The sequence below is a fragment of the Crocuta crocuta genome, unplaced genomic scaffold, assembly GCF_008692635.1.
Source record: "Crocuta crocuta isolate KB4526 unplaced genomic scaffold, BGI_CrCroc_1.0 scaffold466, whole genome shotgun sequence".
Lineage (NCBI taxonomy): Eukaryota > Metazoa > Chordata > Mammalia > Carnivora > Hyaenidae > Crocuta > Crocuta crocuta.
In genome coordinates this window covers 1,587,494-1,602,637 of record NW_027529672.1, presented here as the reverse complement: position 1 = coordinate 1,602,637, position 15,144 = coordinate 1,587,494, and the positions used below count along the sequence as shown (strand labels likewise).

General features: G+C 41.7%; 1 protein-coding gene across 1 annotated transcript in view; it reads left to right on the top strand.

The window, feature by feature from the left end:
- Window positions 1-2,758: 2,758 nt before the first annotated feature.
- EEF1AKMT2 (EEF1A lysine methyltransferase 2) overlaps window positions 2,759-15,144 on the top strand; it is a 19,397-nt gene continuing 7,011 nt past the window's right edge. Inside the window, exons 1-4 of the mRNA XM_077762948.1 lie at window positions 2,759-2,889; window positions 3,962-4,027; window positions 5,486-5,600; window positions 14,169-14,276. Of these exons, the coding sequence (XP_077619074.1) occupies window positions 2,777-2,889; window positions 3,962-4,027; window positions 5,486-5,600; window positions 14,169-14,276 (402 nt within the window). The 5' untranslated portion in view covers window positions 2,759-2,776. The remainder of the gene's footprint in view (window positions 2,890-3,961; window positions 4,028-5,485; window positions 5,601-14,168; window positions 14,277-15,144) is intronic.

Here is a 15,144-nt window from a genome sequence, read left to right as displayed (position 1 = left end):
CTCTCTCTCTCTCTCTCTCTCTCTCTCTCTCTCTCTCTCAGAAATAAACAAAACAAAAAAGAAATAAATAAAACATTTTAAAAAATTAAAAAAAAAAAAAAGAAGAAGAAGGGTCCTAACAGTGTTGACCACTACAGAGGATCAAGGAAGGTGAAGCCTGCAACTTAACCCTAGGTTTGCCAGTTGCGAAGGGTTTGAGAACTCTTAAAAGCACAGTTTCAGAGAAGTTGGAGGTAAGCAGCGTTCCAGGCTGCAGTGATCGGTGACATTACAGGGAGACGAGGCCGCCCAGAGTACTCAAGGAGCCTCCCCTGCCAAGGTAACGGGCACCTGGTGAGAGAGACTGTTTTCCTTGGCACATTCCACCTTCTCCCTGGCGATGGGCAGCTCCATGCGGATTGGGCTTCTCTACCCTCCAATAAGAATCCCGTTGCCCCGGGTGATCAGAGGTGGTGCCCCACACAGCTGTCGGGACTAAACAGCCAGAAAAGTCCTGGAGCCACAGAAGGAACTCTGTATAAACAGAGGGTTCTTCCAGGGCTCCATACCAACAACTGTTTATAGCATTCATCACACACAGCAAAAACATCTTAAGTGTTGGCAAAACACCAGATTGAAGACGGCCTTATCTTTCATGGATACTTCTTAATTAGAACCTAAAACTGTTTAAGACTTGGTCATATTCAAGCTTGCTTTCTCTGGCATCTAGAGTCTACAAAAGATCAAAACAACCATTTGCCCAGAGCAGCACTAAATGGCTGTAGCATTTGGTGGTTTTATTACACTGTAATAAGGTTACTTATGTTCTTTCTTGAGTTCTTTAATCACTATACACACGGGTCCCCATCTGTCTTTTACTGTAGTCTATCACCAGCGGTTGCTTGAAGATCTTGGAACATCTTCTATAGGAGGAGATGCACATTTGGTCCTAATTGGGATTTCTGTGAACTGGAGAGGCAACTATTGATGCCGTTTACCTCTAGGGACTTATTGGACTTCTGTCTGCTGAGTCAACAGAAACGTAGCCTAGGAAACATTCCATTTGGTTGGAAGGCAGCCTTATTAGAAGCCTTCAAGAGCCTGGCCTAGGACATTTGACTGTAGATAGTTCATGGCTGCTATGGAAAACTGCCCAGACCTTTGGCCTACGAGATTTCTCATATTATACTGCAGAACTCCCAATGGTAGTCAGACCAAGAGGCAGATGAATCTCAGGTTCATTGGTAGGGAGCAACCTGGTATAAGAAGTCACTGTCTATTTCGGGAGTGGGGCAGGTGAGGAAGTTGAAACACACAAAGCTTAGGAGTCTCTGACAAGATCAGGTGCCTGGCTTGGGGCACAGCTAAGACAGGCATCCGGGCATCTTGACTCCCAGCACTTTCTTCCATAACACTCTGATCCTCATTTTTGGAATATTTCTGTCTGGGGGGTGGGTGTCATAAGGCATTTATTTCTCTGGGCATAAATTCCCATGTCCACCAGTGATGTCAAGTCCCAAGAGGGTAGAATACTATTTTTAAGGCAGAATTCCGGCTATAAACTAAACTAGCTTTCTGACCAGGAAGCCAAATAACGTGGTGGGCTGTCCCATCTACCTTCCAGATCTGACCACGACATGAATACATGAGGTGATTTGTGCTTTTGCAGTGAGCAGTTTGGCTTCGCCTATTTAGTGGGGGTTTCCCCCTGCAGCCGTTTTCCAAAATGCAATACCTTGAATAGTCCTGTTAAAAAAAATACAGCTGAGTAACTTTAAATATCTAATTGCCTTTATTCAATGATTCATGAAACAGGTAACATCCCATGTAGCAAGAAGGGAGAGCTGAGGAGTTGTACAAAATGGAAGGTTTTTATAGGCCGAAGGTGGGACTAGTAAATTACAAATGGATTATTTCAACATCTTAAGCTAATGTAACATTGTCAACTATATTTCAATAATAATTTAATAAGTGGATTGTGTTAGGGACGGTCACCTTCCCTTAAGGGAAGGCAGGGGGTCTTGTCAGGCAGATTACCTCACTAGTGCCCACCAGAAAAATTCCAGATTGGTTTAAAATTCCACTCCTGGGGCGCCTGGGTGGCTTAGTCGGTTGAGCGTCCGACTTTCGCTTGGGTCATGATCTCGCGGTTTGTGGGTTTGAGCCCCGCGTCGGGCTCTGTGCTGACTGCCAGCTCAGAGCCTGGAGCCTATTTCGGAGTCTGTGTCTCCCTCTCTCTCTGGCCCTCCCCTGCTCACGCTGTCTCTCTCTCTCTCCCTCCTAGAAATGAATGAAAAAAAAAAATTTAAAATTCCACTCCTGGGAAGGGTGCTTGGCTGGCTCAGCCGGAAGAGCACCTACTCTTGATCTCCGGGTTGTTTGAGCCCAATGTTGGGTTTAGAGATTACTTAAAAATAAAATCTAAAAAAAAAAAAATTCAACTCTAGGGAGAGGCTGAAGCTGCAAAGTTGGGTATTAAGCCTCAGCGAGCGTTAGCAAAACTGACTCCATTTTGGATCTGTTTCTTTTCCACAGCCCCTTAGAAACAGCAGTCCCCAAATGCGGTGGCGCTTAGGCGGGCACCTCAGAAAGGGGGTGCATCAGACTTTGGCTGGAGGGGGCAGAGAGGGAGGCGAGGCCCAGTCTCGCACTCAGGACCAGAGCAGAGCTAAAGAAGCCGGGCCGGGAGCAGTAGAGCGGGCGGCCTCCCGCCGCCTAGAGGCGCCGTCCACAAGGCCGCTCTGTCCGTGCTTCATCTCTATGGCGGCCCCAACGGCCCTCTGGGTCGCGGAGCGGGATGAACCCTGGCGCCGGCGCCGGCGGCGGCGGCGCTGCGGCCCCGGTGCGGTCCCGAGGGGGCAGTCCCGGAGGGGATGGCTTTGCCCCGTCGGCGCTGGGGACTCGAGAGCAGTGAGTGTGGCGTACCGCGGGGGAGCGTGAGCGGCACCGCCAGGGCTGGGCCCCGGGAAAGGGACCGGGAGGGGTATGGGGCCCCGGAAGATGGGGAGGACCTGGGGGCGTGACACGTGGAAGGTGAGGCGGCGGAGTGGAGACGGGGTTGATGGGCCGGAATCCCGAGGGGCCACCCTGTAGGCGGTTAAGAAGCTTTCCAGGGGGTCGATGTGTAAAGAGCTCGTAGGGTGCGGAATGCTCTTCGAAGCGCGTGGGGAGGCCTCGTAGGGGTCTCGAACCCGAGGGGCAGGCTTGGGGAAAGGGCGAGGAGGTGGGCTGGCCGTAGTGGGGGTGGGCACTGCTAAGGCTTAGGGGATGGGGTCGGGATGTGGGAGCTGGAAGGGGTGGGAGTGAAGGGTGACCTGAGGAAGGAGCGAGGCGATAGTGGGGCATCTTGGGCTCGAAGAAAGTGGTCTGACCTTAAATCGATGTTCAGTAATTATGAACGAATGAATAGATGGATGAACGAAGGACGGAGGAGGGTTAAGATGAGAGCTGAGTTGGAGGGGTGAGAGGGAGCGGCGATTCTAGAGAGATGAAGTCGGAAGAGAAGGATGGGAAGACTACTTAAAAGGAGCCTATCTTAAACTGGGAGTTAATTTTTAGGCAGAGCTTACTGTTTGGTAATTTCCTTCGTGAGTAAGCCGGGAATTGACAGCAAATCTTTGTGTTTGCATGTTTTAGACTGCAATGTGCTGTAATGACACTTTGCATCTACAGTCAAGTTTTGGACTTGTGTTTGGGACTTAGGGATCCTTGAACAAATATTTGCTTGTATTTTTTTTTTTGAGGTAAAACCTACAGTATTTTTAATATGTCAGAAATTGTAGCACTCTACACGTGTAAACTTATACTGCTTGTCGGTGTCTTTCATACTTTTAACACAGGGATGTTAAGGGGTGGATCTATGTGTATTGATGGTACAATAATGTTTTAAACTTCTGTCATAAGTACCTCGAATGTATTAGAAACATATTTAATTCTTAATGCAGTTTAATTCAAGAATCTTGCTTTGCATTTGATTATATAGTTGGAATGCTGTCTATGAGAGAGAACTGCAAAGTTTCCAAGAATATGGAGATACAGGCGAAATCTGGTGAGTTAGAAAACATAGTGGAATTGTGATTCAGAAGAGAGAGAGAGAGAGTGTGTGTGTGTGTGTGTGTGTGTCTTTTAAGTGTTTATCCTAAAGAAAGCCTAAAATTCTTGGGAACTTTGGACTGATTCTGGCTTTAGTGGGTAGATTTAAAGAATCTCTCTCTTTTCCCACTTTTAATGGTCCAGACTTAAGTTGGATAGCTATGGAGGTATCTCCAACTTAAAAAAATTTTTTTTAATGTTTTATTTATTTTTGAGAGAGAGAGACAGAGTATGAGCAGGGGAGGGGCAGAGAGAGAGGGAGACACAGAAGCCAAAGCAGCTCCAGGCTGAGCTGTCAGCATAGAGCCCGATGCGGGGCTCGAACTCGTGAACCACAAGATCATGACCTGGGCATAAGTCGGATGCCTAACTGACTCAGCCACCTAGGTGCCCCTCTCCAGCTTTTTGAAAATTTATGTTATGCCCGTTGGTTTTTATGAAAGACTTACATTAGTACCTGTTTTGCTAACTGAAATCCAAAGATTTTTACCTTTAAAAAAAAGTTTTTTTTAATGTTTCTTTTTGAGAAATAGAGTGTGTGTGGGGGAGGGGCAGAGAGCCAGGGAGACAGAATCCGAAGGAGGCTCCAGGTTCTGAGCTGTCAGCACAGAGCCTGACGTGGGGCTTGAACTCGCAAACTGTGAGATCGTGACTTGAGCCGAAGTCGGACGCTTAACCGATTGAGCTTCCCAGGTGCCCGAAGATTTTTACTTCTACAAAAAACGGTGAAGAATAAAAATAGCGTTCACTGTTTGTTTTGCATCATGAGCCCTTAGAGAGGCAGTGCCCACCCCTAACAGCAAGCTGGTGCTGCCAGGCTCCTTCCCAGGAACTACTCTTAGCATCCCAGCATCAAGCTGCCATAGCTTTGAACAGTGTCTGTGCTTTGTCTTGATTTATTTTGTACATCTGTTAGCAAGATGTGTCTTAAGGTATTAGGCCTAAGAGAGGTTATTTTTGAGGTCTGGGAATGCTCATAAAATTTTACCATATAAATTACTGGTAATTGCTTCTTTGCTCTGTGCCACTTTGCCATAGGAAAGATTTCATTGCAATGTTCTACTTGCGGTTAGAGGGGGGAGACCTGTATTAGGAAATTACTGTCATCTTGTGATTGTCCTTGTTCAATAAGCAGTAACATTGTGAGCTGTACACAAGTGTTAGTGCTGATGTAGAGAAACATTAATAAATAGCATATTGACCTTACCCTATTCTATTCTTTCTATTCTATTCTTGAGGGTGTTTTCTCTTAAGTACTAGTAGAGGTGAGGCTTAAATAGTCACAGATGCTACTGCTTACTTTCAAAAAAGACTGACTCGAACGTAATGAATAAGCTGCTTAAATGGAATCTAGTTGTAATCTTTGCTCTGTGTTCCTCTGGTATTTGAGTAACGGATTCTCTGTTTCTAATAGGTTTGGAGAAGAGAGTATGAATCGGCTAATAAGGTGGATGCAAAAACGCGAGATTCCTTTGGACGCTTCAGTGCTTGATATTGGAACTGGAAATGGTGTTTTCTTGGTTGAACTTGTTGGTACTTTTAGTATTCCTGTGTCAAAGCCAAATTTTAAAGTGAAATTTTAAAAAATCTGGCAAATGAGGATTCTAAGCTTGTGAATCTAAAGTAGTAGAGCAGCTGTACCGCCTGCTTTGAGAAGTCACATGGTACTTGTGACTACGTGGCTTGTGAGAAAGTAGGACATCCGAGTCTTAGTCTTGGCCCTTCTGGCCTTAACCTTGAGCTTGAGCAAGCCGCTTAATTTCTCTGGGTGTAGGTTCTTTCCTAAAACTTTTGACTAGGTGATCTTAATTGGTTTCTTCTAGCTCAAAACTCTAGAAATCTGTGTGTATAAAAGAAGAAGACTTTTTACATTTCTAGTGGGACAGAAATACCTTATCTTTGGGGAGTATATCTTTGGTTTTGAAGAGTATTCTGTCCATGGAACTGAGTTTCGGCACAGGTTCTGCTACTAACTAGGCCGTCATTGTTGTAGTGTGCCTGTAGTGTGCTCATCGCTGGGGCTTGTGCTATGGAGGAAATGATAACACGCTTCCTCCTAGATGGCTCTACTGTCTTAATTCATACGGATACACCTACAATGGTGAAATCTGTTGAATGACTTCCATGGGCCAAGGCTTGTATTTGCACTGGCAGCCTGAAAATGTAGAAAATATAGGGCCTTGGAGGAGCTAACATCCAAGTTGGGTGGAAATTGCACTGGCAGGGTGTAGTGAGTGTGCGTGGGGTATAAAGAGGGAGAGAATTTCAAGCAATAGAAACTGTTTAAAGGCATGAAGGTTTGAGGGTGTTTGGCTGGCTCCGTTGGTGGAGCATGAGAACTCTTGATCTTGGGATTGTGGGTTCGAGCCCCACGTTGGGTGCGGAGATTGCTTAAAAAAAATAAAAAATCTCGGGGCGCCTGGGTGGCTCAGTCGGTTAAGCATCCGACTTCAGCTCAGGTCATGATCTCAGGGTTTGTGGGTTCGAGCCCTGCGTTGGGCTCTGTGCTGGCAGCTAGCTCAGAGCCTGGAGCCTGGTTTGGATTCTGTGTCTCCCTCTCTCTCTGACCCTCTCCTGCTAATGCTGTCTCTTTCTCTCTCAGAAATAAGTAAAACATAAAAAAATAAATTTAAAAAATCTCAAAAAAAGAAGACATAAAGGTTTGAAGCAGCATAGCATGTCTGAGCCTGTAAATAATTTGGTAAATTAGAATAGAAAATGTTTGTTTGAGATGGATGGCGATGAGGATTAAGTTAAAATAGGAGCCAAATATGTCATGCCTAACAGGTTAGATTTTACTTTTAGGCTATGGGGAGCCATTAATGTTTTATTTCTAAATATTTATTTACTTTGAGAGAAAGAGCGCTAGTGGGGAAGGGGTGGAGAGAGAGGGAGAGAGTGAGTCCCAAGCAGGCTCTACACTGTCAGCGCAGAGTCTGATGTGGGCCTCGATCCCACAAACCCTGAGATTATGACCTGAGCTGAAATCAGGAGTTGGACGCTTAACCTACTGAGCCACTCAGGTGCCCCGCCATTAAAATGTTCCCCCCCCCACCATTAAAATGTCTTAAGCAGTGGACTATGATTAGAAAAATTTATAGTAAATGTTTTTGAAACATCAAGGTGTAGCATGTATATGTTAAAGTGCACAAATCAAAAGTGTGTGGTTCAATGAATTATCACAAAGTGAACACACCTATGATCACCTACGAACTATCACCCTGGTCAAGACATATTACAGACTTTAGAAACTCCCCTGAACTCCCCAGCAGTCCTTTCTGAGTTACTCCCTCTTTCGTCTCTAAAAGTAACCATTAATCACAAGGAGTTTTAACATCAGATTAATTTGCCTGTTTTTGAATGTCTAAATGGAAGAATCTAGTGTATATTCTTTTTAGTGTCTTCTCCACATTCTGTGAGATTCACTCAAGTTGTGTGTAGGAGTAGTGCATTCATTTTCACTGCTGTTTAAGGTTTTTTGTGTGTTTGTTTTTACAAGATTTTACACATCTACACCTTTATTTACTTTTCCGCTAGTCTAAATCCTTGAGGGGTACAGCATGGCTCGCAGTCTGTGGCCAGTGGCTTTAGCAGGAAGGTTGCTTCGGACTTTGGCATGAATCATGCCGCTGTTTCCATGAGCACGAGTTCCTTTTCCCCACGTTGCTGTGCTTTTGTTTGATTTGCCACCAGGAATCACTGGGTTGTTCTTGGCTTTGTACACGTAAGCACATCTCTTGCCTAGATAGCATTCAGTTTCATCTTGAACATAAACGCCTTCAATTTTAAGTAGAGCTGTGCTCTCCCTGTGGTGTTGGACACCATGCTTATAGCCAGCAAGAACGGCCTTGGACCACAGCCTTCCAGGAGGCTGGAAGGAAATATTTGCCATCACAGGCTCAAGGTGGCAGAAGGAGAAAGGGCTGTATAAGATTTAATTGTATTGCAGTTTTATTTATTCATTCTCTTGTTTACCTGTAGATTCTTTTGGATTTTAATAGTTTATTTGTAAAGGCTAATGATTTATCCTTTTTAAATAAAAAATTTTTTTTTTATGTTTTATTTATTTCTGAGAGAGAGAGACCGCATGAGCAGGGGAGGGTCAGAGAGAGAGGGAGACACAGAATCTGAAACAGGCTCCAGGCTAGCTGTCAACACAGAGCCCAACGCGGGGCTTGAACCCATGAACTGTGAGATCATGACCTGAGTTGAAGTCGGATGCTTAACCGACTGAGCCACCCAGGCCCCCCATGATTTATCCTTTAAGACTAGTAGGTTAAGTAGATTCTTTTAGATTTTTTACATATACAGTTGACTCTTGAACAACCCGGGTTTGAACTGTGTAGGTCCACTTATTTGTGTTTAAAAAAAAAAAAAATATATATATATATATATATACAGTACTGTAAATGTATTTTCCTTATACTTTTTTTTAGTTTGTTTATTTAGAGACAGTAAGTGCAAACATGGAAGGGACAGAGAGAGAAGGGAGAGAGAGCAGGCTCCGTGCTGTCATCGCGGAGCAGGACAAGGGGCTTGAACTCAGGAACCGTGAGGTTATGACCTGAGTTGAAATCAAGGGCCAGATGCTTCACTGACTGAGCCACCCAGATGCTCCTCCTTATGATTTTCTTAATAACAGTTTCTTTTCTTTAGCTTACTTTATTGTAAGAATACAGTGTGTGATACGTATTCAAAATATGTGTTGACTGTTATGTTATCCTTAAGGTTTCCAGTCAACAATAGGCTATTAGTAAAGTTTTGTGGGAGTCAAAAGTTAAATGCGGATTTTTGACTGTGAGGGGTGTCTGCACTCGTAACCCCTATGTTGTTCAGTGATTAACTATAAATTACGCACACTGTGAATAATGGCAGTTTTATTTCTTCCTTTCCAATCCTTTATAACTTTTCTTCCCTTGTTACACTGTCTCTGACCTCTAATAGAATGTTGAGAAGTGATAATAGAAGACATCCTTGTCTTTTTCTCACCCTTTCAGAGATTACTTTGAATATTTCACTGTTAGGTATGATGTTAGATTGTTAGTTTGTTGTTTGTTTTATAGATCACTTAGTACCAGATTAAAGAAGTTTCCTCTTATTCCTCTTTTGCTGAAAGTGTGTGTGTGTGTGTGTGTATGTGTGTGTGTGTGTGTGTGTGTGTGTGTTTCTCACCAGTCTTGTTATTTGTCAAGTGTTTTTCCTTTATCTCTGTGAGATAATCATATGAATTTTCTTCTTTAGGCTATTCGTGTTGGTGAATTACACTGATCATTTTCAAATGTTAAGTGCATCTCTGGAAGAAACCCAACTTATATATATTATTGGATTCAGTTTGTTAATATTTTGTTTAGGAGTGTTGCAGCTCTGTCCATGAGAAAGATGGGGTAATTGTCCTTTTTTGTAGTGTTCTTGTCAAATTTTAGTATCAGGTTACACCAGTATCATTAAATAAGAATGTATTTATTGAAAGAGTTTATTAATGAATAGTGTTTTTTTTCCCTTTAAATGTTTGGTAGAGGGGTGCCTAGGTGGCTCTGTTGGTTAAGTGTCTGACTTTGGATTGGATCATGATCTCACGGTTCATGGGTTCGAGCCCTATGTCGTGCTCTGTGATGACAGTGTGGAAGCCTGCTTGGGATTCTCTCTCTAGCTTTCTCTCTCTCTGTGCCTCTCCGCCTCATGCTTTCTCTCTTTCTCTCTAAAAAAAATAAGTTAAAACTTTAAAAAAAGAATAAAAAAAACCTGGTAGAATTCACTGGTGCAGCCAACTAGATACGTAGTCTTTTAAGAGAAGTTACTTTCTTTTTTAATGTCAACTTACTAAATGTGTTTATGTAGAAAAATGGTCATTAAATATATAGCTTTTATAAGATGAACACTTTGTGTAACTCGCCAACCTGATCAAGAAATAAAACATTGTTAGCACCATAGAAGTAGCCCCTTTGTGTGCCCCCCACCACATTCCCTTCTAAAGTTAACCACTATTTTGATATCTATCATCGTATGTTAGGCTACCTTTGAGATTAGCTGTACTGGTTTCTCATTGTGGTTTGAATTAGCATTTCCCTAATAACTAAGGATATTGAGCACCTTTTTATGTACTTAGTTGCCATTCGCTTATCTTTGGTGAAATGGGTGTCCACATTTTTTGCCTATTTTTAAATTGGATTGTTTACTTATTGTTAAGATTTGAGGATTCTTTACGTAATCTGGATATAAGTTCGTTGCCAGGTATGTGATTTCTAAGTGTTTTCTCCCATTTTCTGGCTTCTTTTTTTTATTCTTTCTTTTTTTAATGTTTAAAATTTTTTTTTTGAGAGAGAGAGACAGATTGCGAGTAAGGGAGAGGCAGAGAGAGAGAGAGGGAGACACAGAATCTGAAGCAGGCTTCAGGCTCTGAGCTGTCCGCACAGAGCCCAACACAGGGCTCGAACCCATGAATGCGAGATCATGACCTGAGCCAAAGTTGGACACTCAACTGACTGAGCCACCCAGGTGCCCCTTTTTAAAATTCTCTTAATAGTATCTTCTGAAGTGTAGAAGTTCTTGCTTTTGATGAAACTTAAAAAAAAGTTTGTTAACTTTCTTCTCATATGGATTGCTTTTGTTGTCATAATGAAGAACTCTTTGCCTACCCCAAGGTCACACAGGTAGTTTCCCATGTTGTCTTCTGAAAGTTTAAAAAGTTTTACCTTTTATATTTATATCTGTGGTTCTTTTGGAGTTAAGTTGTCTGTAAGGTTTGAGAGACTGGTTGAGGTTCTTTTTTTCTGGTGTATGAATATTGTTTTCAACCATCATTTTCTGAAAAAATGATCCTTTGTTCATTACTTTGAGTTTTATGTGTTTTGGGCATGATCTAAATGGTAATATGCTTATGCACTTGATTTTTTTTTTTTGATGCTTCTGTTAAACATGGATTTGTGAGGTTCCTTTTTTCAAACATGGCTTTCAATATTTCACTGTTAGGTGAAGCACTAGGTTGCTTCATTTAATTGTAATTTATTATTGTACGATATGAAAATACCACAATTTAATTATGTAGTCATTCATTCATTTATATGTTCGTTTTCCTGTTGATGGACATTTGGGCTGTTTCTTTCTTTTTTTTTAATGTTTTATTTATTTCTAGGAGAGAGAGAGAGACAGAATGAGCAGGGGAGGGTCAGAGAGAGAGGGAGTGACAGACTCTGAAACAGGCTCCAGGCTCTGAGCTGGCAGTCAGCACAGAGCCCGACGCGGGGCTCGAACCCACGAACCGCGAGATCATGACCTAAGCGAAAGTCGGACACTTAACTGACTAAGCCACCCAGGCGCCCCCATTTAGGCTGTTTCTAGTACTGGATTGTTACCAGTACTGCCAAACAGTTTTCCAAAAATGGTTGTACTAGTCTACACTCCTGGAGTGTATGAGAAGCCCATTCTTGCCAACCCCTGATCTTGTCAGTTTATACAATTTCAGTGGTTCTCAGGGCTGTGTAGTGGCATCTCATGGTATTATTATTTCCTGATGACTAAAGATGTTGAACATACTTTCATATACATTTTGGCTATTTGGCTATTCTTTTTGGTGAAATGCCTGTTTAAGTTTTTTTTGCTTAATGTTAAAATTGAGGTGCCTGTGTTTTTCTTATTGATTTGTAGGAGTTCTTTATATATTTTGAATATGTGACCTTTGTATTGCCAATATCTCCATCAGTTTAATATATCACTTAAAAAATTATTAGTGCTTTTGAATATTATATATTAAACCTTGCCTACCCAAAGTTGTAAAGAGATTTTCCTGTGTGTTCTTCTACAAGCTTTAATGTTTTCTTCATGTTTAGGTTCTGATAATTGGTGTGTATGTTGGGAAGTAAAGTTTGAGGTTTTTTTTTTTCCCTCATGATTATCCAGGTAATCCAGCACCATTTATTGAAATGCCCATCCCTTCCCCGCCCTGCACTTCCGTTATAAGCCATATAGTGGTGTGTGCTTGGATCTGTTTCTGGATCCTCTGTTCTTTTTCTTTTTTTTTTTTTTAATTTTTTAAATGTTTTATTGTTTTATTTATTTCTGAGAGAGAGAGGCAGTGTGATGAGCAGGGGAGGGTCAGAGAGAGAGGGAGATACAGAATCCGAAGCAGGTTTTAGGCTCTGAGCTGCCAGCGCAGAGCTCGATGCAGGGCTCGAACTCACTGACTGTGAGATCATGGCCTGAGCCGAAGTTGGATGCTTAACCGACTGAGCCCCTTGGGTGCCCCTCCTCTGTTCTGTTCCTCTGGGGCTGTTTGCTTATCCTTATGCCAGTGCCTTGCTGTCCTGGTTTCTGCAGCCTAATGTCTTCATGTTTGGTTGATGTAAATTCTCCAGTACTGATCTCTTCTCCATCGTTGTCTTGGCCGCTGTTAATTAACTTTTCCCATATTTATTTAAATCTTAGAATAATCTTACCATTTTTCAGGAAAAAAAAGAACACCTGGCATTTTGATTAGGATTGCACTGACTTTACAGACTAATTCAGGGAGGATGCATATTTATTTAAATTTTAAACTCATTGCTTTTCAGGAAAAAAAAATCCTAGGATTTTGATTAGGATGCATCGAATTTGGGGAGGGTTTAGATCTTAACAGTACTGAGTCTCTGAATCCACAAACACGATAGGTTCCTCCATTTATTTAGCTCTTTTTATTTTGCCACTAATATTTTGTAGTTGTCTCTGTAGAGATCGTCCGTGTCTTTTCTTGGATTGATCCCTAGATGTTGGTTGTTGCAATTGTTATCGTCATGCTTGTAAGAATGGTTTCTGGTCATTAGTTGTTTCCTTGAATGTCTGCTTGTTTTCTCCTCAGTGCCAGAACCCAAATGTGAAAAAATGTTGGGAGATAGTTTGAGGTTTTGGATGATTGTTCTAGAAACCTAAAACATCTATATATGATAGTTTTATAAGTTCTGCTGTAAGAACAGACAGGCATGGGAGAAGAGGGAACTGGTAAGAGTAAATAGAATATCCTGGATTCCTGATGGAGAAGGAATTGAGGGAAACTGGGAGAAAATGAAGATCACGAAAAGTATGGAGTGAGACAACTTTAAGAGTAGGAGGTTGGCATCAAAGAGTGGATATTAGATTTTTAGGTTGAAAAGAAGAATAGTCAAAGGTAGCAGAATCCTGTGGAAAACAGTCAACATGTTACTAGAGTTTAGATTAGGAATCAGTCACCTTGCGTTGAAAAGTTGAGGGAGTCTTAATGGATGGTGTTGGCATATGTTAAGTTTTGAAGGAAAGAAATTGTGTAAATATTGAAGAGCAGGAAGAGAATTTTAGACTACACAGTACTTTCCAGCTGCTTTTCTTCAAATTTCCTTTGAAATAACCTGTAGTCTGATTGTTCTAAAAAAGTTCAGTATAGTGTTGGGGGCGGGGGGGCTGAGTACCAGACACCATCATACTTCTCCCACAGGCACACCCCCCGGTGGGTTCATATGGCTAGTAGGCAGTGGGGACTGTAGCGTTAGGCCCAAAACTCTCAGGCCCAGTGAGTCTGAATTCTTTGGGGGATGTTAATACCTGCTCTCACATGTGTTTTGTAAACATTTCAAAACCAAAAAAGTACTTTACAAGTGTAAGGTGGTGAACAGTCACATGGCTGGATGTAGAATTGCATAATTTATAATCACACTGAAGGAAAATTTTTCAAGAACTTGCTATGTATGCATTTTATTTATTCGTATAACTTAATTGTGTTAAGTAAAATTTATGACAGATTTATGTGTGAATCAGAGCATATCAACACCAGAAGTTAATATTACATTTTTCTGCTTGAGGGTAAAAGTATTAAATGTGCGTTCTCATGATCTTTGAGAGAATGAATTTTCTTTTGAAATAGAAATCAAATACTATAAAAACAAATGAATGGTCATTTGATATAAATTTAAACTCTTAGTTGCTGTTCAGATCTACAATAAAATGTAAACAGTGTGCATTATTGGACAGTGTATGTCACTGGCTCTGTGAAATAAACCAGACCCAGCCCTACAGGAATATTATAATTCATAAGCAGAGCAGTATGTTAAGCCTTTACTTTAAACTAAAGTATAAAATTGTTTCTCTGTCTCTAGGCAAAATTTGGATTTTCTAATATTACTGGAATTGATTACTCTCCTTCTGCAATACAGCTTTCTGGAAGTATTATAGCGAAAGAAGGTTTATCTAACATTAAGTTGAAGGTAACTATTGTATTACTGTAACTTATTTGTCATAAAAGTTATAAAGTTTAAATATTTCTAAAGAGTACTTATTGACAATGTCTTTTGAACTCATAAATTGAAGAGTCATTATAAATAAGCCAAATTGACACATTTTAAGTAACCATTAAAGTGTTCAGTCTAGTCAGCTTGGGGAAGGTATTTTCTCTTCTTGTGTGCACGTGTGTTCATCCTCTCACGTTTGCAAACACAAATAATAGCTCACTCTGGATCGGCTAGATCCAAAAATTCGAAGTACGTGAAGTGGTGTAATGCCACCAAAGATTACTTAGTTTATTTTTGTGTCCTGTGATCTGTGAGATGATGGCTCTTGGATTTATATATCGAGCCCAGGCTTCTCTGAGCTCTAGAATTATATAAAAACTGCATAGTTTATGCTTTTGCCTGGATAGCTAATGGTCTTTCATTTCGTCTGAAGTGAAACTCTTCAGTTTCTCCTTAAACCTGCTTTATCCCAGTCTCTCCCATTTCTGTACTGGTGTCACCTCTTGTACTCACCCGAGACCCGTGGAGTCATCCTTGATTCTTCTCTTTCCTTTAAGTCTGGTTTCTAGTTCTGTTAGTTTTATCTTCAGAGTCCGTCAGGCTTGTGACCACTCCTTGCTATTTCTGCTGTTCCCTCCTAAGTCCGGGCTGCTGTCGTTTCTTGCCTGTGTGGCTACAGTGGCCTCTTACTGGGCCTTTCCATTTCTGCTCTTGCCACCCCACTGTCCACGACCACAGGTCAAGTGGAGTGATCTCTTAAAATATCAGTCAGCTCGTGTCACTGCCTTGCTTACAAGTCTCCAAGGGCTTCCCCACTGTGTTGAGGATGGAATCTGACCCCTCC